Source organism: Lonchura striata, chromosome 5, assembly GCF_050655825.1.
Source record: "Lonchura striata isolate lonStrDom1 chromosome 5, ASM5065582v1, whole genome shotgun sequence".
Classification (NCBI taxonomy): domain Eukaryota; kingdom Metazoa; phylum Chordata; class Aves; order Passeriformes; family Estrildidae; genus Lonchura; species Lonchura striata.
In genome coordinates, this window is record NC_140707.1 from 59,952,964 (window position 1) to 59,976,447 (window position 23,484).

General features: G+C 36.0%; 1 protein-coding gene across 3 annotated transcripts in view; it reads right to left on the minus strand.

Annotated features, from left to right (window-relative positions):
- Positions 1 to 7,679: 7,679 nt before the first annotated feature.
- Positions 7,680 to 23,484, minus strand: part of ATG2B (autophagy related 2B) — a 45,159-nt gene continuing 29,354 nt past the window's right edge. For 2 of the 3 annotated variants that reach the window (XM_085580686.1, XM_085580685.1), the window contains exons 31-42: positions 22,761 to 22,987; positions 22,017 to 22,125; positions 20,125 to 20,319; positions 19,506 to 19,607; positions 17,823 to 17,901; positions 16,772 to 16,976; positions 15,777 to 15,846; positions 14,777 to 14,859; positions 14,155 to 14,276; positions 13,814 to 13,968; positions 12,814 to 12,963; positions 7,680 to 12,093 (exon numbers count right to left, since the gene is read on the minus strand). In XM_085580686.1, coding sequence (XP_085436812.1) covers positions 11,863 to 12,093; positions 12,814 to 12,963; positions 13,814 to 13,968; positions 14,155 to 14,276; positions 14,777 to 14,859; positions 15,777 to 15,846; positions 16,772 to 16,976; positions 17,823 to 17,901; positions 19,506 to 19,607; positions 20,125 to 20,319; positions 22,017 to 22,125; positions 22,761 to 22,987 — 1,728 coding nt within the window. In that variant the 3' untranslated portion in view covers positions 7,680 to 11,862. The remainder of the gene's footprint in view (positions 12,094 to 12,813; positions 12,964 to 13,813; positions 13,969 to 14,154; positions 14,277 to 14,776; positions 14,860 to 15,776; positions 15,847 to 16,771; positions 16,977 to 17,822; positions 17,902 to 19,505; positions 19,608 to 20,124; positions 20,320 to 22,016; positions 22,126 to 22,760; positions 22,988 to 23,484) is intronic. The other variant, XM_021549703.3, reaches the window with a different exon arrangement.

Sequence of the window (23,484 nt, forward strand, 5' to 3'; positions counted from 1 at the left end):
ACTACAGAAGTTAAATTATTGAGCTTTATTATTATTTAAATTAATGAAAGGTGAGGCACAGAAGGATGAAGACCCAAATCAGAGTCATTGCTATTGTTGAGTGAAAGACTCTACCCTATGACTGAAGTTTCAGAGCATCATATGAGGCTTGATGAGATAATGCACATGCACACACACAGATAGGAACCTTTCCTATGAGGTGCCTGAAATTTGGGAGGCACATCTGTGAATATCATGTGTGAACATCTGACATACACAGATCTGGAGCCCAGCTAGGCTTTTATTCTTGGACTTGTTTTGCAATCAAGGAACAGTTGCTGAGCAGCCCCTCCTGGTAGAAATGAATTACTGCTTCTCCAGAAGAACTGGAATTCAAGGTGTTTAATTCCAGCTACAGTCACTGCAACTAAGTTGTTCTCTAACACTTTACCATGCTGTCAGTGAAAACCTGGAGGGATTTAAAAACACACCCTAGAAAATCATCTGTTAGGCTGAATGTTGGTGAAGAGCCAGAAGTGCCACTTCCTAAAATCAGGTATCTGAGAAGATGAATCCATTGCTTTAAAGTGTTCATGATCTTCAATGTGTCACACTCCACACAGTGCTGTGAATTTCAGTTATTTGTATAGAAATCGAAATCTGTTTTCAAGCAAACACTTAAGGACATTTTCCTTTATTACAAAACCACTTACACGTATTGCTAACTTCGACCGACTCCTGTTTATCTGTTCTGCTAAATCTAAACATTAGACAAGATTAGTCACAGTCAGGCTTTGTGGACATTTAAATGTTTGGTGGTTTAGTCATGTAGAAACAATAATAGCACATAAGATGCACTTTTTAAGTTACCTGTGGTGTAGACAAAGCAAGTTATATATTTTAATATTATTGAGTTTTTACCAGTCTCCACACTACCCTCTGAGCTACTGGCAGAATCTGACATTTAGACCAATTAGACTACTATCACAATTGGCATAAAAACTGCATTGATGTAATCTCACCGAGATAGCAGAGTATCATTTATCCCAGCACAAATGGAGATGCAGGCAGAATAAAAAGCATTGTTGAAAGATGCTAAATATTAAGGCTTTTTCTAGTAAATTAATGTAGCAAAAGAAATACTAAGAAAAGAGGTCTTATTGTGCAAGATTTTTGTCAAGGCCAATTCACATATTTTAGAACAAATAAACACATGCATATCAGTGTTGACTCGTAAAGCTCACAATCAGAGAACAGCAAGATAATGAGAGCTCTTACATTTCATAAAAAGAGAAGAAAAGGAGGAAAGTGATTTTTTAATTGTGCTTTGGTTAACAGACAGAATGAGTTTGATAAACAAGTGTCAGACTGTATTACCAAAAGCAATAAGAAGTAATATCCTGCTATGACAGATAACAACAACAGATCCAAGTGCTCATAGGCAGTCTGCTTACAAGTTGGTAAATACTCTTTAATTTTTCCCAGAGAGAAAATTAAGACAAAGATAACTGATCTTTGCTGAGGCCACAGTTTCCCATATATTTTTTTAAGGACTCTGTTGGTTTATCCTAACCCAGATGAAATTTTTCTTCACTCATTTGTTCTTTCTCCTTTAGCTGAGGCAGGACAGAGGGATGTGTAGATGTGTGATGAACTGAATCAGGAAAGTGGTCCAGATAAAACCCATTAATTATCCAGTTCCAGTTCTAATGCACCTTGTAAGAACAAAACCAGGTATCCAGGCACAGCTTAGGAAGCAAAGCAGGACATGGATGAGGTAGCTACTGGAAAGAAGGGTGAAGGACAGAAAGCCACTCTGTGACCTAAATGTAATGCATTAAAAAAAAAAAAAATACAGTACAATGTCACAGGAATTACATAGATATAACTTGTTCTTCTTCTCAGGTAAAATCATGGATCCTGCCTCTTTCTTAGAGATTATATTTTTCTGGAAACAACTGGTTTATCATCAATTCAAAAGTATTTCTATGCATCATTATTAATATGTTTGTGCCAGTTATAGATGTGGACAATAACATTTATTTCTAGCAGAATAGCATCTCAACAAAAACCTCACATTTGTAAAACGACCCCCATTTCCTCATTTGCTAGGTAAAAGTGAACTGCAGCATCTTTTTAAATTAAGAACTGAAAAGTATCCAGAGAAAGCACAAACTTTCTGAAATATTGTCTTTTCAGGGTAGGAACTTCAGTGCAGAACTCAACTCTGACATCAAGGCCACAGAACAAGGTGGTTTTTTGACTAGACCAAAAGCTGGTAAGCAGGAGAAATATTTTCCCCATATTTCATCTTATTTCTCCTGCTCACCATCTTTGCCCTTTGACTGAGTGTCCTCTGGTGAAAAATATATTTACCAAGGGAAAACATGTCCTGAACTGTCCAAATGACACACAAGCTTTTTAGCAGCACCACACCATATGAGTGTGAGTCAGGCCACTAAACTGCATCATGATATGTGCTCCATTATTGGAGAGAGCAACATCTCCCAAAGTTAATGTCACACTGCACCATCATGATTCAAGTTATTTGACTGTAATACAATTTTCAGTTCTCAAATAGTCTTAGTGCAGTTTTCAGAGGCTCTTAATTCTAAACAATGCATTTAACTATTTTTAACATTGCAATATAAAGCAATTATCACTGTTCCTTGAGAGGCCATGTAGATATATACATATTTTCTAAATAAGCCTTTAGTCATTTCCTCTGTTGAAAGAGAAGCTAATTTATTGTCAGTAATTAATGCAGCTTTGGTTATATTAAGATACATCACTTAGTTGGGAATGGCTTGGGAGACAGCACTACTTAATTTGCTGTGACTTTCCCTGGTCTCTGTGAATGACTATGACTAAGACACAATTTTCTCCTGTAGCAGCCACTTCCTTGTTTGTGTTTTCTGTCACTATGATCAGTTTTTTCTGAAGTCATAATCTCATCATTTCATTATGAACAACTAAAAACTTCCCCTTTGAAAATAATAAAATTTGGGGAAATTACTGATAAGCATTATAAGACATTTTCTTTGTCATTGCGTAAGCTGCAATGTCTAATTCTCTTTCATACATATCTTGACTTCCTGGAATATTATTATCATAATTACAATTATAATCCAATATGGATGTAAATTTTTCCCAGCTAGACGTACATATAATACACCTAAAATTGAACTTAGCATCAACCATAGATCTCAGTGGTAATTATCCACTCAGGACTGTGTCCTGAGTGACTAGAACTCATGAGTTGTCCTCTACACAAGTAGCTTCTGTCTCACAATAGATATATGGGATGAAGTTTGATTTATAAAAGACAACATTTTTGCTGATTTTTGTTAAACAAGAACTATTCTAAAAATACGATTCCTTTTTTTTTTTTCTTTTTTTTCTTTTTTTTTTCTTTTTTTCACCATAGAGACAGCTGCTATTTATGGAAACACTCTGTAAACAAATTCAGGATTTTTACATGTTGGAGTAATGTAAGTTCTTGCTGCTTGGAACACAACACAGTGGACTTGGTCTTAAACAAAAAAGTGATGTGAAGAAGGAAACAGCTTTCAGCACAGCAGACTCAGTCATGTGGAAGTTACCCTGGAGACTAACCAAACTCTGTCAGAAAGCTCCCAGTTCTTTTCCTTACTCTAAGCAGGTCCTTCAATTTTCAAGCAGTAAAGAATTTGAAGGAGTCTTCTCTTTCAGTTCTCCTCAAGTTCTCACTTAAGCCTTGCTAAAAATAGGTAGGGACAGAGTTTTTGTTTTTCAGTTTTGCTATGGGTTTCTAAAATATTTTTCAGCAGCTGAGACTACAGGAATAGTTAGGAGCAGCCTGACACCTGCCTCCATGGACACTGGTGTAAAATCAGAGTCCCAGCATCACATTTATTTAATTGTGCAATGCAAGATCAAGACAGATTTATGTATTTTTTAAAACGAGAACAGGACAAAACCAATTTGAATTTTGTGGTAAAAACAAGATGTACTGAGAAGCTGGCTTTGCTTAGCATTCTCTGGCAGTTAAGATTTTCTCTGGCACACACCATAGATTGGCTGAAACAGAAACTCCTTGGGAAAAGGGGGTGATATCAGCATGTTACAGAGAGGAAGGAGAAAGCTGAGTGCCTGCCATGCCCTGCACCTGATGGCCCTGCCCCAGGTGCACTGCAGAGCACTCAGGGTAGGTTCCCTAAAATACAGGGGAAGCTCAGAAAAGCTCTGTTTTCCTACAAACAGGAACAGACACAGATTGTGCTTTAGAAACAAACACCTCTGTGGTTCCTCAGGATGGCTGGATGCTTACACCCAGCTTCCTCCTCAGCTAGCAGGCTCTGTTCAGGCAGCTGAACTCACCTCACTCTCTCTCTACATTAACTTTGCTGCAGAGATGAGTTTTGCAAAAGCAACAAGTATCAAGAGCTGTTACTCAGCACAAAGAGGACTCCAGCGAACGTGTTTGAATAGCTACCCCTAAAATGCGTAGTGAGAAAAAAAAAAAAACAAACCCCAAACATTTCTCAGATATTCAATGTTACTCTGAAAAATCTATTGTCTCTTTATCCTGTCTGCATGGCAAGCTAAAATTCAAGTGGATGTTCCTGCAGTAGCTGGATTGATCAAGAAATTCAAAGACAAGAGCACTTACCAGCAAATCTCAGGGGTGGCAGAAATAACAACATTGCTCAACTTTATTCATCAACCTTCCTTGCTTTTCTGCATCTTCACAAATATCTGTTAAAACTATTCTTGGGGCTTCACGCTTAATAGGAAGCAGCATCAGTAAAAATTCAGGTCGAGGACAACAAGGCAAGATGGTTATGATGAAAATTGCATCTGAAAACCTTCTCTCTTAACGTCAGTGTGGATCTTCACATTAAATTATACGAGAGGCTCAGGGCAACGATGTAGAAGCATTAATGGTTAATGTAGTGGGACATGCTCCCTTGTAATTGCCTCCTGTCATTGCTGCAGTGCCTGTGAGATATTGTGAAGAGACAGAGCCCAGTTTACAATCCCACGTCAATGGATCTTTTTAAACTCAGAGGTAATTTTTCTTTTTGAATGAATTGTCAAACTCCATTGTATTGACAAGTTTACCTGGAGGGGCATCACCTCTGGTTGGGAAAATAATAAATTCTTTCCTAAGAATTGTAACTTTTTGGCAAGAAGTTACAATTCTTAGGAAAGAACAGTAGCAAAACCAAAAAGACATGACCTGGGACAGTACTTTTGGCTGGTGTAAAGAGAATTCAGTTATCAAGTAAAAGAGAAGAGAACTCTCTAACAGAATTTATATAATTGCTCCCCCTCATTTACATTTGTTGCATTTGGCCTGTCAGATGTTCTGAGGACAGTAAGCACTCAGAGACAGGACAAAGAAAAGAAGAAAAGGAGCAAATATTATTACAACAAAGTAATTGAAAGGTCAGGAGAAATTGGAACTGAAGCAACAATGCCTCATGTCTAAAATAAAGACATATTTTAAAATAAAAGAAATACTTTTAGGGCCCTAAAAGACAGTTCTAGCACTAAGTACACAGAGACAAGCCATAAAGAAGGTGCAGCGTTTTATTTTATTGAATAAAATAGGAGATGTTTCAGATCTGTTAAATATCACTAAAGAGATAAATGATACTGGAAATTGTAACTTTAAAACTTCTATTGATATAAATAATCTGCTTATAAAACTGAGCACGACTTTTGCCATCCTCTCATGGCATACTCTGCTTTTCTATCACTTTTCTATCCACAGTACCAAGTATTCTGCAGATGTCTCTGTTGATCACTGCAGGTCTCTGTGCTATCTTTCCTTCAGCTGCAGTGAATCCAGATCTGTACAATACTCAGCAAAGATAAACCCATGCTGTGGCCTTATCAGCACTCTCAGAGCATACCCTGGGCCATTTCACCTCCTGGGGTTCAGCTCACCGTGCCTGCACCTGCCATTTGGCCAAAGACTGCCAGTGCAGAACTGGCAAACATCCTCAAACTCACAATCTGAAGTCTCCCTGAGACTGTTGTACACACAGTAGGAAGCATTTCCAAACTCATCAGGGAGAAGAAGGAAAAAAAAGAAAGTCATCCTGGGAGATTCATGGAGTTGTTGGGGCCACCAACAAATCTTCAAAACCAAACAATAACCAAGTGTTGAAGTCTAAAGGTACAAGTTAAAGGTTTCAATGGAAAAAGCTCCTACTTATTTCATTTTTGTGCTCATGAGCTACAGTGAACCAAGCTCCATCTTACTGAATTCTGTGCCATATCTCCAAAACTGAGGTAACCTTCCTCCTGCTCTAATGGTTTCACATCTCTTTTCCTCCTTGGAGGTTTCCCTCCTCAATCTTCAACCTGCAAGAGCCAAATTTAACACTCGTGCTCTTAAGAAAGAAAAAAATCAACAAATGAGCAAGTAATTAGAAACACAAATAAAAGCCTGAAAACAGAACTATACTACAGATATTTCTCAAATCCTCACAGCAAACACCTAAGAAGCTTGAACTGTTTACTTGCCTGTAGGGCTATGAATATTCACTGATACCCTTCACTAAGTTCTACTTTCATCTAATCACTCTATTTCAGGATGAAATAGCTCTGAAACCTCAATTACCTGTTACAAAAAGACAGTTTTATTACTTTTATAATCTCTGTTAATAGAGATGGTTTAAGATACTATTTCCCAGAAATACAAATTGGCAGAAAATACCTCACTATTTAATACAACGTTTCAAATGTTGCTAACAAAATTCGTTAATGGGAGAATAAAACAACACTTGAGCCTGGTTCATCCTCAACTAGGAATAGAGATCAAGGATACCAGCTCATGTTGCTCTGGGTTAGTATGACTTCCCTGTGGCTTTCCATAAATTCTCAGGTAGTTGGAGTGTCCTAAGTGTCTTCTGCTCATCTAGGGGCTAACCTGCAGACATCAGGATTATCCCTGGTATACCCTAGTATTGCAAAGAGATGAAGAACCCAGATACTTTCCTTTAATCCACCATGAGGTCTTGTTGAACAAAAAGGGTTGGGGGAAGAGAAGCTACACAGGATGGGAGTCAGCTCCCCTCTTAAATGGAGGGTCACTCTTTGCCAGAAAAGTGACCCAGCCTTATACAGCGACCACCCCTCACCCCCGATTATAGCATCATTACAAAACACAGCAGAAAATTGTTTCCACCTCTCACATTATTCAGGGATCTGGCACTAGCACCAGAATTCAATATTGCCTGGTACTCAGAACTCTAAGATTTCTTTTCAGATGCTTGTAACTAAACACCCATGAAGTGGGCATGAGAGAAGAATCCTAAAGCGATTTAATTATTTTGCATTCTTCACAAGGTTTGGAAGCTGATGATGCTTTAAAAGCCTCTCTTGGGGTGTGACAAGCCTCCACTAAAAGCAAAGATAAAAAATACATTCTTAATAATTAAATGCAGCAACAGGTTTATGGGAGACAAAATCTGATCATTCAGGTAAAGAGATCTTTGTTGATGTACAACAGAAGTGGTTTCAGGTTATATTGAGTCAGCTTAATTAATTTCCCACCTTTTATCCTCTGTGTAATTTTAAAACTTTCTCTTTTTGAGTCAGTGGAACTTTTGGTTTTTTAGGTACAATTCTTAGCTTTAACAGTTAATTCTGGTACTTTGAGAGACTGTTTTCTGTGTCGGTTATATTCAAAGGTAGAGAAAACCAACTCAAGGAACAAATTAAGATATTTATTTTTGCATTGTTACAAATTTGGGGGGGGGGATTTTCCATTAAATGTATTTAACAGACAACCTATTTGCACTCAGGCCTTTCAGCATTTTAATAGGCCAAAATATATACTTTTGGTGCCATACAAATTATGGTTAAAAATAATTCTCAAGGACATACTGAGGGGACAAGAACTTTAAGCAAAATAACTCAAGTTGAAATAGTCAATTCCCTTCAACAGTGGTTTCTATTTCATGAGATTATATTCTTTACACTAGCAAACTATATACAAACAATACCACAAAACTACCATAAGTGCAAAAATGTAAAAAATATACACAAACATATACACAAATTGCTGTGTTTCTGTCTGAGCTCCCTTACAGTTAAGAAATCCAGTACAAATGCATGATTTGTATTTATGTATTTGACTTGTAAGTATCTAATATTTAATTGTAAACAAGATTCAGCATGTAGAGCAACTTAAAACAGTTGTCAGAAGCTCAAATCATGAGGCCTGGAGACTGAAGAACTGTGCATGCTAAGATCCAAACTGACATACATACCCACACATTTTGACTTACCCTGCAGGGGCATTTAGGGTACTTAAAAGATTCGGATGTAACAAATTCTTGGATTTCATTGTTTTACAAAATGCATACATTTCAGTGTTCAAAGGAAAATCAGTATCACATTTGCAGGTGCAGGTTTTAATGTTTGGTAAGAGTGCCTTGTTCATAACCACTGAATAGCTTTTTGGTTTATTAAGAAACCTTTCTTGGCAACTCAATTAAGGAACAGTTAATGAAAGCAAGCAATGGATGTTCACAATCAACCACTTAGTGAGCAAACAGAAGCAGACACGTGCCTTAAGCACAGATGAACTCACAGGGATTATCCAGGGAGTCACTGACAATGCTGTTCATTAGGCAAGTACACATAGGGCACACTGAACTGCTAAAAACCTGCGGGATTTAGAAGAGATAGTGGAAAGAACATGGAAGCTGCCTTTGCATCGATGTGATGATTTGCTGCTCTCAGTCACTCCTAAGATTCTTAGCAAGAATGGTTTGTTTTACAAAAGATGGCTGTCTGTTTTTCAGGTACTTCCAGGCCACTTATCAATGTATTATTTGAAACACCTGGATATTTAATAAAACCCAGGATGACAGTTCTATTAGGAAGATGCTGAGCAAGTAACAGGAATAGCAGTAGTAGTGTTAGAGTGTTTGGAGAGAATTAGAACATTGTCTATGCCAGTTTAAAGCCTCTACAAATATGAAAAATGCCCATATCTATAGCAACTGATTTCAGTGGAAAATTCAAGTACAAGAATATTCTTTACAATCTCCTTGTGCTAATGGAAAATACAGTAATGTGATCCATAGGCTCCCGTTTCCAGGAAATATGTCCAAAGTCTAATCTCATTTTGTTTATTTTTTAAGTGCTTGAAAACTCTTGCAGTATTGAGCAGAGCATCTGATGAATCCCTTCTCATACATGATACTTTTTGATTTAAAACACAAGTCAAGCCCTACAAGACACATTCTGCAAACTAATCTTAATGTAAAGACTAGTTTGATAAGTTTTGTGATTTAGGGTTTTATAAATTTCAAACACTGCAACAATGCAGAACATATACCCAAAAATTAGAAAAACATTTCCAAAATAAAATGTTGAAAAAATAATTAGAATCAGTTTCACTGAAAAGCTTCAATAAAGTGCAAGCAGGAAATGAGAGGGTTTACATAGTGAAAAGTGACGTTTAATAAATTTGTACAATCTGTATTGTTAACAATGAGAGACACGCTATAAAAATTTTTTACCTTGACATCATGCCCTCATATAAAAATATATTCTAATTACCTTGCAATACAATGAGATCTTGACAGAATTGAAAAAGAAATGAACACTGAAATGCTGCTTCTTTTCAACAGTGTCTGAAAGGCAGAAAATATGCGGATTTATGCTACTGCAGTGTATTTTAATTAAGTGGATGAAGTTGATTAGCTATTTACTAGTACTAGTTCATTACTAATATACTAATTCCCAATGAAAAAGGTGCATTGCTACTTACTTGCATTGATTCACCACCACTTCTTGAGAAGGCATTCAGGAGGTGCCACATTGCAAACATGGAAACTCATTCCTGTGCAAAATGCTCATGGCTTTGAGCTCTCACTAAAGCAGAGCTCTCTAATTACTGAAGTATGCACAGCAAGTATTTTTACATCAGAAAATATTTTAGGTTATTAAATCTGCAGATATTTTTCCTCTCAAAAGCATCTCCTCCTGCTTGCAGCAAGTCATTTACTTGAAATAACCAGGTCTTCACAGTGTACCACAACTTCAACGATTCCAGTGAATTGAAACGCAACTTCATAAATTCACCTGTCACCCTATGCAGGAATTTCTGGAGCTTTGTTTTATGAAAAATAAAGCAGACTGCAGAAGTCTTTCCAACAGAGGGGACATTTTCAAAACATTTACTGTCCAGCCAGATTCTTTGGTGTTCAGGAATACCTAGTATAGTATCAGTGTGAACAAGCAGCAATTTTTTTTTTTTTCCTTCATATACTCCTGCTTGTCCCTTAAGGCCCATCAGCAAACTTTCTGCTAGAGGCAGGTTAATTGAAAAAGGAGTGAAAATACTTCCTCATCACCCTTTGAGACTAAAGTCTGGTCAATAGCATCCCTTTCAGTGGGGATTTTCCACATGGCATATGGGCAGGATTTCCACTTTTGACTAGCACAGAACTATGACAAACTTACATACTGGCTAGTCATTTAATCTACTGAAATTCAAAATAAGTACTTTTGTATTCAAAAGAATCTTTTTATTCTCCAGTTTTTGCTAATACAAGACAACAAAAAGTTCATTATTGCACATCTATCGCCAAGACTTTCAACTGCCCCAAAATGGTGCAATGTCAGGTGCTTAGTAAAGCTCTGTAGAGATGCATGTCACCTACTAAATGGTAAATGTCAGTACCAACTTATTTTTGAAGTTTTGCTGTCCTTTTTTAAAAACCTCTCACCCATTCCCAGTTTCAATTAAAGGACTCCAAATATTCACTATCAAATAACCGATGACACACAATCTAAATTAAGAATATCTTGTGAGAGCAGCAACTTTACAACAATACGAACTTTAAATAAAAGCAGATTACTAAAATAAAGTCTGTATAGCCTTCTAACTATGACATTATAATTTGTTTTTACTTATGATTTTTCATTCTTACAAAAAACTGTTGGTGACAATTAGAATTAACCGTTTTCCTGAAGAGTAGGTATTTTTAGCATTGTAATTAGTGTAACAGTAGACAAAAAAAGTTTTTACATATAATAAGTTTAAATAAATTTAAGACACTTTTCTGTAGGATCATCATCAAATGATGCTCTTTTCAATAATTTGTATAAGCTTCTAAACCACATAAAGGATAATGCACATTACATTTTATTCACACTATAAAAAAAGCACAATATACAGGCCATATCCTTTAAAGTGCAACACAACAGAACATTTCTGCAACATTCAGATTCTTCAAAAACCCACAAAAGTAGGTATTTAGTATTTAGGAACAAATTCTGTTCATAGATGTATTGACACTGAATCTAAACTCTGAATGGTAATCAAGCTTGTCCTTGCTGTTAAGTGCCACGTTAAAAGCGATGTTTATGACCATTAAACAGTATCATCTTATTTGCTTCCATATTAAACAGCCTCATGTCTCATGTCCATAATGAAAGCTTTTATCCTTTAGTCAGTGAAGAGTATCTGCAGAGCCCTTATAGAAGGCAGTTCTTTGACCTATGCTCAGAAAACCTCTTTAAAATCCACTTAGCTTCACCATACAGGCTACTGCTTCAGATGTCAGATCTACCAAGAAAAATATGGTGAATGGAACAGAGCAAGCATGTCTCTGAGTTGGCAGCGCATGCTTCACTATGTTTGGCACTATCTACCAGATGTATTGGTAACACGCATTATAAACACGTACCAATTTGCTTTTCACTTCATAAATATTTTTGGTTGGATGTTTTGCTAGGAACAGCTGGAACACCTCATTTGCTCCTGAGAGGAACATGACAAAACAAAGTGAGCTCCATCTAAAGCTGCCAACAGGACATTCTTCTGCATTTCCAGCCTTGCTACCTGCCTGCTGAGCCAGATTTACAATCTCAGTCCTCCCCAAGGCGCCACTTCTGAGATTCTTCTTGACGCACATCTGGCCTGATCTGGTTTCTCATTCCACCCAGAACATTTGAGGTTGCCTCTGTTGCAACAATGAAAGGTTTCACCACAGTTGGTGGGATTTGGCGGAGGACTCCTCCCACCGCTCCAGTGACTCCTCTGTTCTCATGCTCACGAGCAGCAGTCTCATAGATGGTTTGGGCTGTGTCCGTAATCCCCTTTAAGAAAATAAAGGAAATCAATTACACTAAAAAAGAAAAAGCAACTTCTCCTAGTTTTAAGGGAAATTTTAAACTGCTCCACATTTTTCTTCTTGGTGATTTGTATGATAACTGTAGTAAAGCAATACTGATATAAATATGATTTAGTTCTTCTAATGAGGCTTAAAATAACACTCCTACGGACTTAGAGATGTAAATATTTAATTTCATATGGTGACACATTTGTGCATCTTTGGGGTACTGTGAACTACTGAAAAATGACAAAATTTTCTGGAAACTCAGCTGACACCTTACTTCATAGACACTACATAAGGTGCAACTAGCAAAGTATAATACGAAATATAATAAAATCAGGTCAGCATTCTAATTTATAATACACGTTCATGGTAGAGAAAGGTTTCACTTTTAAAATCCTGCATTATGCTTACACTCCACCTCCCTCAGAATTTACAGTAACTGCAAAGGTGGTTGAGCAGAAAGGGAAGGGAAGGTTGGATGCCACAGCACAGGAAATCAAGTTTACATGGCTCAGAATAATTGTACATCATTCCAACCGCAGAGCACTCAAATCCTATTCATACTCATCTGCATGACATCTTAGGTTTTTTCCTATTTCCATTCAGATTTCTGTTGGTTTATGATGACTGATGAAGACAGTTTTGTTCTAAGCTGAAATCTCCTCCTTCTTTGGTTCCCAAGAATTGCCTCTGCACTCACCTCTTTCACAACACTGTAGGCCTTGGCTACACCCTCCCGCAGGTCGACCGGCTGAGGAGCCAGGCGATGGCGGGGGAACCGTTTGATCTTTTTTGCTTCAATGAAGGTAGGCCCTGGTGATACCATGTCATAAGCAGTTTCTGCAGCTGCCTGCACATCAGGGGCAAATGCAAAACACATAAGTGCTATAGCACCTGATCACAAATTTTAACTACTAATAGCGTGATGTCACTGAAATAAAAGAATTCTTATTACACAAATAATATTCATTTGTATCAGATTACAGTTTTGTGCAAGAACTTCCGGAATGTGCAGCTCTAACTATACATTAATTCCATAATGAAAGAATTAATGTTCGGGTGGAGTTTTCTCCCCTCCTGCTTGTTGTCTCTTCAAAGGCATCCTCTAAACTGCATAAAATGCTCAAGATAGAAACTGAACATTTGATCAGTGGAATTTCTTACAAACACACAAGCACACATATAATCCCACTTGTGATTAATAGCACTTGTTTTCTGACTATATATCTTCAAGCTAAGGCATATACATATATTATTTTTGCAAGATTATGTACTAAAAGTGTATTTTCGTTGTATTTTTGTATTTTTTATATTAAGAAACATAAATTTATTAAATTTAACACATGTGCAATGAAGAACTCCTCTTTCTCAGCATCAGTGATTTTTTTAGTGAAGCTGAACATTTTCATATTAAACTGTACATTGTAATGCATTAAAGACATTAAGAAACAAGTAGCAGCTTGGGCATTCAGCAGTATTTTTAACAGTTTTCTAATCACTGCATTTGATGCCATAGTTCTCACCTCACAGACTACTGCTAACTTTGCGCAGTCTCTGCTCTCCTATTTATACAGCTGCCTTTTCTTTTTTAATAGATGCTCCCTACCTTAAAACATAGCATTAAGATATTCGCTTAATACAGAGCACTTTCTAGCCCCACCTCTTATTTTACATCTAACCTCAGGAGTAATACACTCTACCTGTATAGTCTGAACCATTCTGTTTGTTAGCTCCAGTGCTGCCATCGCAGTGGAAGTACCAAAAGAAGCTGCTCCTCTTTGAAAGCCTCTGACAATACGTCCGTCCTTGCGGTACTGCTCTATTGGCAACCACACCAGGTCTTTCAGACCTTGCACTGAAAATGAAGACACAACAACAAAGTCAGACAATTCTTTTAGATATGCAGAATACCTTGAAAGGAAGTGAAAACAGGAGGCAGTATGATTTGTGTTGGTTTTTTTAAGAGGGGAGAGGTGTTGTTTAGTTTTTAAAGAAACAAACACATTCATATGTAACTGAACAGAAGTAAGAATTAACTTACCTAACTGCACAAGGGAATGCATAGGCCCTACTCCTCCCAAAATTCCTGGTAGCTGGTTTTTCTTTATATCATTAAGCCATTCACTGATGGCATAGGAGAACAATTTATCCACACCTAATAATCTAAAGTAAATACTATTATTAATTTTTTTTAAATAAACAATTCCTAATAAGATAAATGTAAAAATGTCATTTAAGCAAAAGGACATAAAAATGGCATTTAAGCAAAAGGAAACTTCTTCAAATGTCTTTTGTTGCTGTTGGATAAGCCAAGTATTTCAATTGTATATGCTTCATAAAACAAACTCAAAACTATATATAATCACATCCAATGATCATATATGTATACATATACACACAAAACTATATGTATAATCACATCCAGTTCCATAGGAAGTAAACATGAAACTAAAATCCAGAGCTTATCATCAAATATAGCAGATATATTAAATTCTGCTCAGAGTTAGAAGTTCTTGAATTATATATTTGAAAAAAAACTATAATCAAGAAATATTTGTAAAGTCAAAAAGCATTTGGATTTTAGAAGAACATATTAAGATAAAATTTGCTTTGCATTTGCAAATTTGCAATAGCAGTGTTAATCTACGTTTTGAGAAACTTACCCGTGTCTATAACAAAGCCTCTTCAGCTTTAACTCTGAGCAGTTCAACTGAGCAAGCCCAATAAGAATCCCAGCTAATGTTCCCTGTAAGTGAAATATTTTGCTATCACATACATTTACTCAACCCATACAACCTGTAAGAAATTACTTCATTATCTCAACTCTTACTTACAAATCTTCTGTCTAAACCTTCTCTCCCAGCCTCCCAAATGCAACTTACAAATGCAAGTGCCAATGAATCATGTTACATGGAAACTTGCAAAAAAGGAAACTTAGCCTAACTTGCTACTTAAAGAAAAACACCTGGATACAAGAGGGCTTCTTCAGAAATAATAAGCTATAATAAATTATGCAAACATAGTTCTGGCCTTAAGTGTGTTGTAGGAATTCTAAAGCTACCATATTTCATGTTTCGATTTCTCATATCTGGGCAAATTCAAGAAGTTGCTGCTTTCCATATTTTCTTACTGATTTGCTGTGACAAAGTACAAGTCTTGTGCAAATAGGCTTCTAAACTCAGTGTGATAAAGAATGCATATTTTAACAAGAACACTGGGCATTTTTTTTATCTGTAATAGATTCCGTCATTGCCACAGAGCCCCATATGTTACTAGACTGCAAAGAAAGGAAATACGGAGAACAAACAACAATATTCTGTTCTGCCATCAATGAGGAAAAAATAAAATAAAATGCATGATTCTGGAATCAGACAGTGATATCACACTTGGAGGGGCACTGCAGCTATACACTATGATTTCAAGCCAATCATGGAGCTCATAAATGTGACATTCAAGTTCTATCTTGGATTAATCACAAGTTTTCCAATTAAGAGTGAAACAAGGTTAAGCTTTACTAAAACTAAGGGGGTGTTTTATATTTGTCATAATCGCATCATTTATGAATCGTGAGCATAAAAATACACTCCCATTCATGGGGGCAGGGAAGGGAAATCAAAACAAACATCAAATTTTTGTTCTATAGCATCAGCATTGTACACAAACCTGATCCATTGAAACATGCTTGCCATGGTAATCAAGCCGTATTGGAACTTCTGATGTAAAGCGAAATTCTCTGGGACATACAAAGGAAATATTATAGTGAGAAACATGAAAAGGAAATTAAATTATCCTTCCAAAATGAAACTCATGGCTTCCCATTCTCCTGGATATCCTTATCCTTATCACCCTTTTCTGTAAACCATAAATCCTTCTGTTACTGACTTAGTACTTCAGAATAAATTCTGAAGGCAAATTCAGCTTTTCTTGGTTTATTTACATCTATTTCAGGCTAGCATTTGTAATAAATTTAAAAGTCCTGCAAATGTGCTAATAATCCTGCAAGCGAGTATGTTAAAAAAAGAAAAACAAGCAAACACTCACAAAATGATGATTTTGTGGGCAAAATTTAGTCTTGCAAGTGGAACTTGATAAAAAATTCTGTTGGCAATATATGTGGTGAAAGAGAACCACAGCAATGCTATTACAAGTTGCTATTACAACTCTGCACTGCTTACCACAGCACACATCTGTTGTTAGAGGCACTTATGAGCTGAAGGCACATGAAAAAAACTTCTGCATAACAAACTACAAGTTTGATAGTCACTTCCCAATGAAGTGACTACTTTAGAGTTTCTCTTGTGATATCTTAATTTCATACCTCTCTTCCATATATCCTTATATCCTCTTCCCTTATATCCTCTTCCTTTATACACGTCTTTGATTTTATTAGATAATTTATAGTTAGATACGAGAACTACAAAAACTGCTCTTTTTATGCACTTGTAAAACATCTCATTACTGGTTCTCTGGGGGCAGAGATTTAAGTTTTACTTCCTTGTGCACAGTAGTGACAAGGTGACTGGTGACCTTCCAGTGATAGAAAAAATATATTTGCTTTCTACAAGCAACCAATAAACAAACAAAAAAATGCACCTTGCCTGAAGGTCTGAATAGTTTATCACCACACTTTCTTAAAACATTTTGTAACAAAAGTTTACCTGAAAAATACTGGCTGATCACTGTATGATGTTGTTTCTTGCGAGAAATGACCATCATCTCCATTAACCACATCCATGGAATCAATGCCACCATTTTCATTCGCTTGCTTGTGTGATGCAAAAGAAATGACTGGACTTGGTTCCTTAAGGCTGCTGACATGCCTGGGCAAACTACAAGTAACTTCAGCACCAGGAGACTTTTTAACTATTAACAGAAATTACACACAGTAAAGTGACTCATTTTTCACAGTGATTACAGAGATTTTATTTACACAATTACTGCGTCCTTATTAAATTCTAATGCTTATTAGTAGGAATTAGTAGGACAATATTTAGATTCTCTCAGTTTTTGATAGAAATTATTACATGCAGCTGAAGTTGAGGTTAGTGCACCAGCACAAATAATGAATCTGGTTCTAATGGCAGTACTGCAGAGTGCTTCATCACCTAAGCATTTCAGCATGACATCTCAACAGAAATAGGTGAAGTATAGCTGCTAAAAAATATCCAAATAGACTTAATAGCAGAAATGTGTTTTCAGTATATACTGAAAACACATATATGCTTTTGCATCAGATAATGCAATTGATAAGGAGTATCACTTTGACTGCATATAGACATTAGATATGTAGACGTTATATACCCCTTGCATAAAGTATTCTGTTTGCCTAATAGCTTGAAATTGTCTTAGAATTCCATTTTATAAATAAGCAGGATAATGTATTAGTTTTATCTAAAATAATAATAGTACCCCAACAGCATATACACAGTCCTCAATTTTTCCAAAAGCTCTTACATAATATGCTCCAATTTTGGTTAAACATTTTACAGAATTAAGATTCCAGGTGTTGAAGACCTTTGTTCATATTTCTAAAATGAAAATCTTAAATACCAAGCTTTTGAGTTCTAAAAAATCAGTCATTAATGTTAGTGCTCAAACCCCAACATGAGTTTTTACACACACAAGATTCACAAGTGACTTTATAGACACGTACAAATTAAAGCACAAAGAAACAGCACTTCTATGTTAGATTTGTTTTTAGAAATATACCTTCAGGATCTGGAGTAACTAAGAGTTCTACTTCTGTAGAAAGGCTAGTGAAAAAGTCCTTCAGGAAAAACAAGGCATCCTAATGGCAAAAAAGTATAATATAATCAGGTTAAAATAAATACAAATACCTAATTCTCTAAAAACATAATCTACTATTCCAGATCTATTTCTACACAGATATGAAACAATTTTTTTTTTCTTTTTGATCCTTTAACATATGCACAAATCACATAGAAATCTAGGATAGAAATCAGGAAGACCCTCTTAGCCATTGCACACTGCTCCATATAACAGAATTTCATGATCTATCTAGCTTGGTCTTAAAAAATTCAGGGCTATTTTCATAATTTCTACTTTCCTTTTGGAGACTGTTCCAGAACCCAGGTGTTTTAATGGCTATGAACTTTTCTCTGATTTGCAGTAGAAGGTATTTAAATATAGTTAATATTCTTCCCTAATACTGTCAAAGTCAATCAAATCAGGGCTTATAACTGCTTCATTAAAAGTCATTAATATCTATGGTATTAATGTCTTAATAGTATCATAAAGCTATGACACCCCAGCTTTCTTTTCAGACAGATGCATCACACTGGTGCCTTATTCATCCTATCACTGATGACAACTGGACTTGTTTTTCCATTTTTACTTCCAGCTGGTAAGAATGACAGCTTAAGCAGTAATAACAAGTATTTTTAATGACTGCAGCAGCTCTGTGCTTCCACAAAGCTGTGGTTAATTTCATAGAAGTTGTAAAGGGGAATTTTGTTAATGGTACAAAACATAAAAGACTTTAAAAAATAACCAAGAAGGAACATATTTCCTCCCTAGATGGCAGTATTTCCAGGCCATTTTTTTCCAGATGAAATTACTGCACACTAGACAGAGCTCAGTTTTACTAAGAGCGAAATGAAAACTGGGCCTCTAATGTGTGTTGAAAGAAAGAAAAGGTATAGAAATTCTAATTATGCTCCAAAAAAACTCAAACCCCATGTAGCTCTCTGAAGATGGCAAATTAAGGAAGAAATGCCTCAATAAAGAGTAATAACTGCACTTCACATTTGCCAGCACAAACATATATAGCTCTTACTGGTTTATTAAAACCCCAATATTTCTTGAATATATCAAAAATACCTTGCACAAAGCCCTGCTAAAGAACGTAAAAGAATTTATGTTCTTCCTGTCACTGCAGTTGATAGCAAGACAAAGCCTTCAGGTTACAGAAGCATTTCTCAAGTGTCAAGTGCCCTTGACCAACATGTTGTGAACCACTTCAGTATTAATGATTAACCTTATTCCATTAAAAACAATGAAGTCACTTCATGAACAAACAAAACCAGATCATTCAAGAATAAGCAGTTATTTTTAAAAGCTGCAATTCCAAATCCTTTGAGATTATCAGAAGTTCCAGGAGGAAAACTTACTAAGAAAACAGTTTTGCCTAAAGATATTCTTAGCTTTTAAATTAAAAAATATTGTCTTTGTAATAGCTGGAACAGAAGGCAAGTTCTAGTATGGCTATAAATGAAGCAACAGAGATCCAAAGATTAAATAAAAAAAGTTTCACACAAAGAAAATGTAAAACGTAAAATATGTATGATGGCTAAAACTATCTGGTTAAAAGAAACCACAGGTATCATTCAATGAAGAAAAATGGATTTTATTTTTTTCACTGGCACAACTAACCTGGTCAATATTGAGGCGAAGTGGCATTAGTGAAACACGTAAACAACATTCCTGTGGAGATCTGCCAGACTCTGGACGGACATGTAAAGCTTTAACTGTTAACTGAAAAAAACCAACAAGATAAATAAAAGCATGAACATTCACAATTATTAAATCTCAGAACATCAGCTGGGAAAAATACTTATTGTTAAATCTCTGTACTAGTATGATTCCACTTAGCAATTACAGTATTGAATAAAAACTTCCTCTGAATATTATAAAAAACTGAAGTTACAAGAAACCTCACAAAAAAATTCTAAATCCTTTATAGAACCAGTAAGACTACTGTATACCATAAAAATACAAATCTGCATGTGAAATTGTGAAAGCTGACGAAGTAGTCCTGCACATTTTTTTTAATCCAACAATCTCAAACCGATTAATACCTGACATGCTGACATTCAAACAGACTTTTGAATTTGTCCTAATATCCACAAAGAGTTAAGCAAATAACTATAAGCAAATTGTATTATTTCAATGTTCCACAAGCTCATGCTTCTGCAAGCTTAAGAAGTGCACATAGACCCTACAATGATAATTACTACTGTAATTGTAAGAAATTAACATTTCAGAGCTATACCATGTTTGAATGTGCTTTTCTGGGCATCTCCTTACTGCAGTAGAGATAGAGAAATTTATTCATTTGTGATGTAGCTAGGCGATCTCTGATTTCCAGATCTTGAACAATAAAAACTTGTCGTGACACTGGCTGCTCCAACAGACAGGATTCACCTTCTGCACCACCTGGAGGATACACCTCATGCTGGAATTTCACCTTTGAAAAATGAAAGAAAACCAGCACAATGAACTTCACTGATAAACACCAGTTAACAGCAGGATACTTATTAAAAAATCAGGGAAGTATACCACATATAAGAACTTTTAAAACTGTCTATTATTTTAAATTTACAGAAAAACTATTAAGATTTTTGAACACTATTCAGATTTTTACATATCTAGCAGTAGAAATTTTGCAATTTCTAGTTATGTAAATCTTCATATTTTAGCATGTAAATTCAAGCCAAAACAAAGAGTACTTACTTTGATAAGGCAACCTTACTGACAGAAGAATGAATTTCACTTTTTTAAATATTGACTTGGCTTTTTCCTCAAATCCTGACATCTTTCTTACTTCATGGTGAAGCCTGTACCAGACAATCCTGCAGTTCTTGAATCTTTCACCCTCTAATACTTAAGAAAAACTGTTTTTTCCCTACCCAACTGACTTCTCAAGGGGCTTCTTGTGGTCGTTTCCTTTTTCTTACTCACTTTACTCCATATAAATCTAACTCGGCATTTTTATTAAATTGTAAGTTATCTTCGTTCGGCCACCCCTTGACGTAGCTCTCGTTTCCAGCTGTGGTGACCACACGCCACCCCCAGATCCCGCCGCAGTGGAACGCTGCTGGGCGCGCACAGCGAGCGCGCAGCGGCCCCTGCCGGCCCCGCGCTGAGCCCAAGGCAACGCCGTTCCTGACACCTTTTCTTCTCCTCCATTTCTTTCACCATTACTACCCAGCTGTGTACCAAGTTAGGGCTTCAAGTAGGGGAAAAAACCTTTATACTGCTTCAGTGCTAACACCAACTCTCATTAAGTATCTGCAAACTGAGAGATGGCTATCATTCTACATATGAAGTTTTCCAGGTGGAGTATTAAATGCTTCCCTTTTTCCTCTTGTTTATTGCAATGTCATGTTTTTTCTAGAAAAGGCTACCCTAAATATCATGTATTTCTGGCAAGCCTGAGGTGTTAATGGGATGAATTTTAAGTTTCAGCAATGCACATAGACTATAACAAGGCCTTTATTTTTATGTAGTGCCTTTCATGTTTATGGAAACATTTGAAAACTTCTCATTTAAAAAGATTCTGTTATTTATCCATTTAACATGAAATATGTTTATCTCCTTGCCAATATTATTCACAGCACCAGAAAAAAGCATCTGGTTCCTATGTTAGAGCTAAGCACAGCCTAAAAACAACTGTATGACACTTATGCCTAAAGGGTGCTAAATATTAGCACCTTTAGGAGAAACAAAGAAACAATACTCTGATATAACCAGATGTTATTTCATATCCAGTTATCAAATTGATACACTGACTATTCTCAAAATATCTATGTCTTATTTTGTTAGAACACTTAATTTCATAACAGGGTTACCTATTCAGAATGGAACTGAAGAGAGGGAAACAGAACAGCAGTTGTAAAACTTGGTTATAATAAACAAAACCTTAAGAATATTGGAATGAATATACTCCATCTTTAGAAATAAGCTTATTCAGCAAGTAAATACTATGCTAATACTAACAGTTTTTGTTGAACAAATTCTGCTTTCATCGCCATCAAACTGCTCAGATGTAGATACTGTTGAAAGAAATAGTACTGAACTCTAAGAAAAAAGTGTTATCAAAGGAGTATAACATGTAAAGATATCCACGAAGAGTGTCACGGCTAAAGCTGTTTCTGTACTCACCTTGCTTAATTGTATTTCCATAAGGAAGTCTGGGTTTCTTCCTCTTCCTCCACATGCTGTATTCCGTCCATGCCTTGTTGGTGTATGAGAAGGAGAACTATGGGGACTTCTGGGAAAATTAAAAGGAAAAATACACTTTTGCAGATTAAAGTTATCTCACTGTTAATCTAAAACCAAATGCACCAGATGTAACTTCTTACTATTTTAATTGTATTCCAAAGAATCATTGAAATTATGTTACAGTTAATGAAGTAATTATTTTTGTTCAAGAAACACACATCTAAGCAGAACGCCAGGTGCACATATCCTACCAAATTAACATTCATAAAACATTTCCTTAGTTTTGGCTGTAACAATTTTATTCTCTAGCTCACATGACATCCTGTAAATCTAACACTTATGCTCCTTAAGTCCTAATCTCTTTAGGAAAAATTGACAATCAATATTACCTAAAACAAAATCCATCCCTCCACCCCGCTCCAAAAATCAGCAAAATCAAACCCAACTCCTCCAGGTTAAGACACAGGAAAAATAAACTCTGATGTGTGGAGCTCAACTGAGTTAGAATCTAGATGGTCTTTCAGATCCCTTCCAATCCAAACCATTCTATGATTGATTCCTTGTGAGAAGGGAGCCAAGAAGCAAGAAAGGGAGACTTGAGATTGAACAATAAGATTGCTCCAAATCTAAAGAAATAAAGTCTTTCTAAATTTTCTAACTCACATAATTAGACCAAACACTTACATGAAACTTTTAGCTGGAGAGGTTGGTGGTGCAGTCCCAAAATCCCTTCCACCATAAAGATGCCAAATAAGAGATATTTCCTTTACAACATAGCGTACCAGAGGAACAGGAAAATGAAGCGGAGCTTTGCTTGTATCTGTTTTTTTAATAGGTTGACTGAAATGATTTTCCTTTATGATAATTGCATCATCAACCATTATTTTTATAACTGGTTCTTCCTCTTTTTCCTAATTAAAAAAAAATACAGCATTGAGGTGAGATCTGCTTTCTTTATTGAGATGTCTAATTCCTTCTTGTAAAAAGGAAAACTTCTGTATTGTCTTCTAAAGCTTATACAACACATGATCTGTTTAAAAATGTTTCTTATAAAGTACAGACAAAAGCATATGAAAAAAATAGAACCTGCGAAGTCATTAAGAACAGCAATAAAAAACCCAAACCAAAACAAAAAACTTCCCCACCCAAACTATAAACAAAACTAAGTACTAGTTGAAAGCAAGCAGAAAACCACAGAAGAGCCCAGGCCACCCTATTAGCACTTTTGTAAACAATGAACTATAACTGTGGAAATGCGGCTATTTAATCAGGGATCCAAGAACTGCTTCTATTAGCAAGAATATCACCAGACAACATGCAGAGGACAGACACTGGTGTAAAGTGACACACAAGCTTTTGTCTGAGGTTTGGCAAGGATCTTAGGTCCTTAGAAACATTTGAGAGCTTA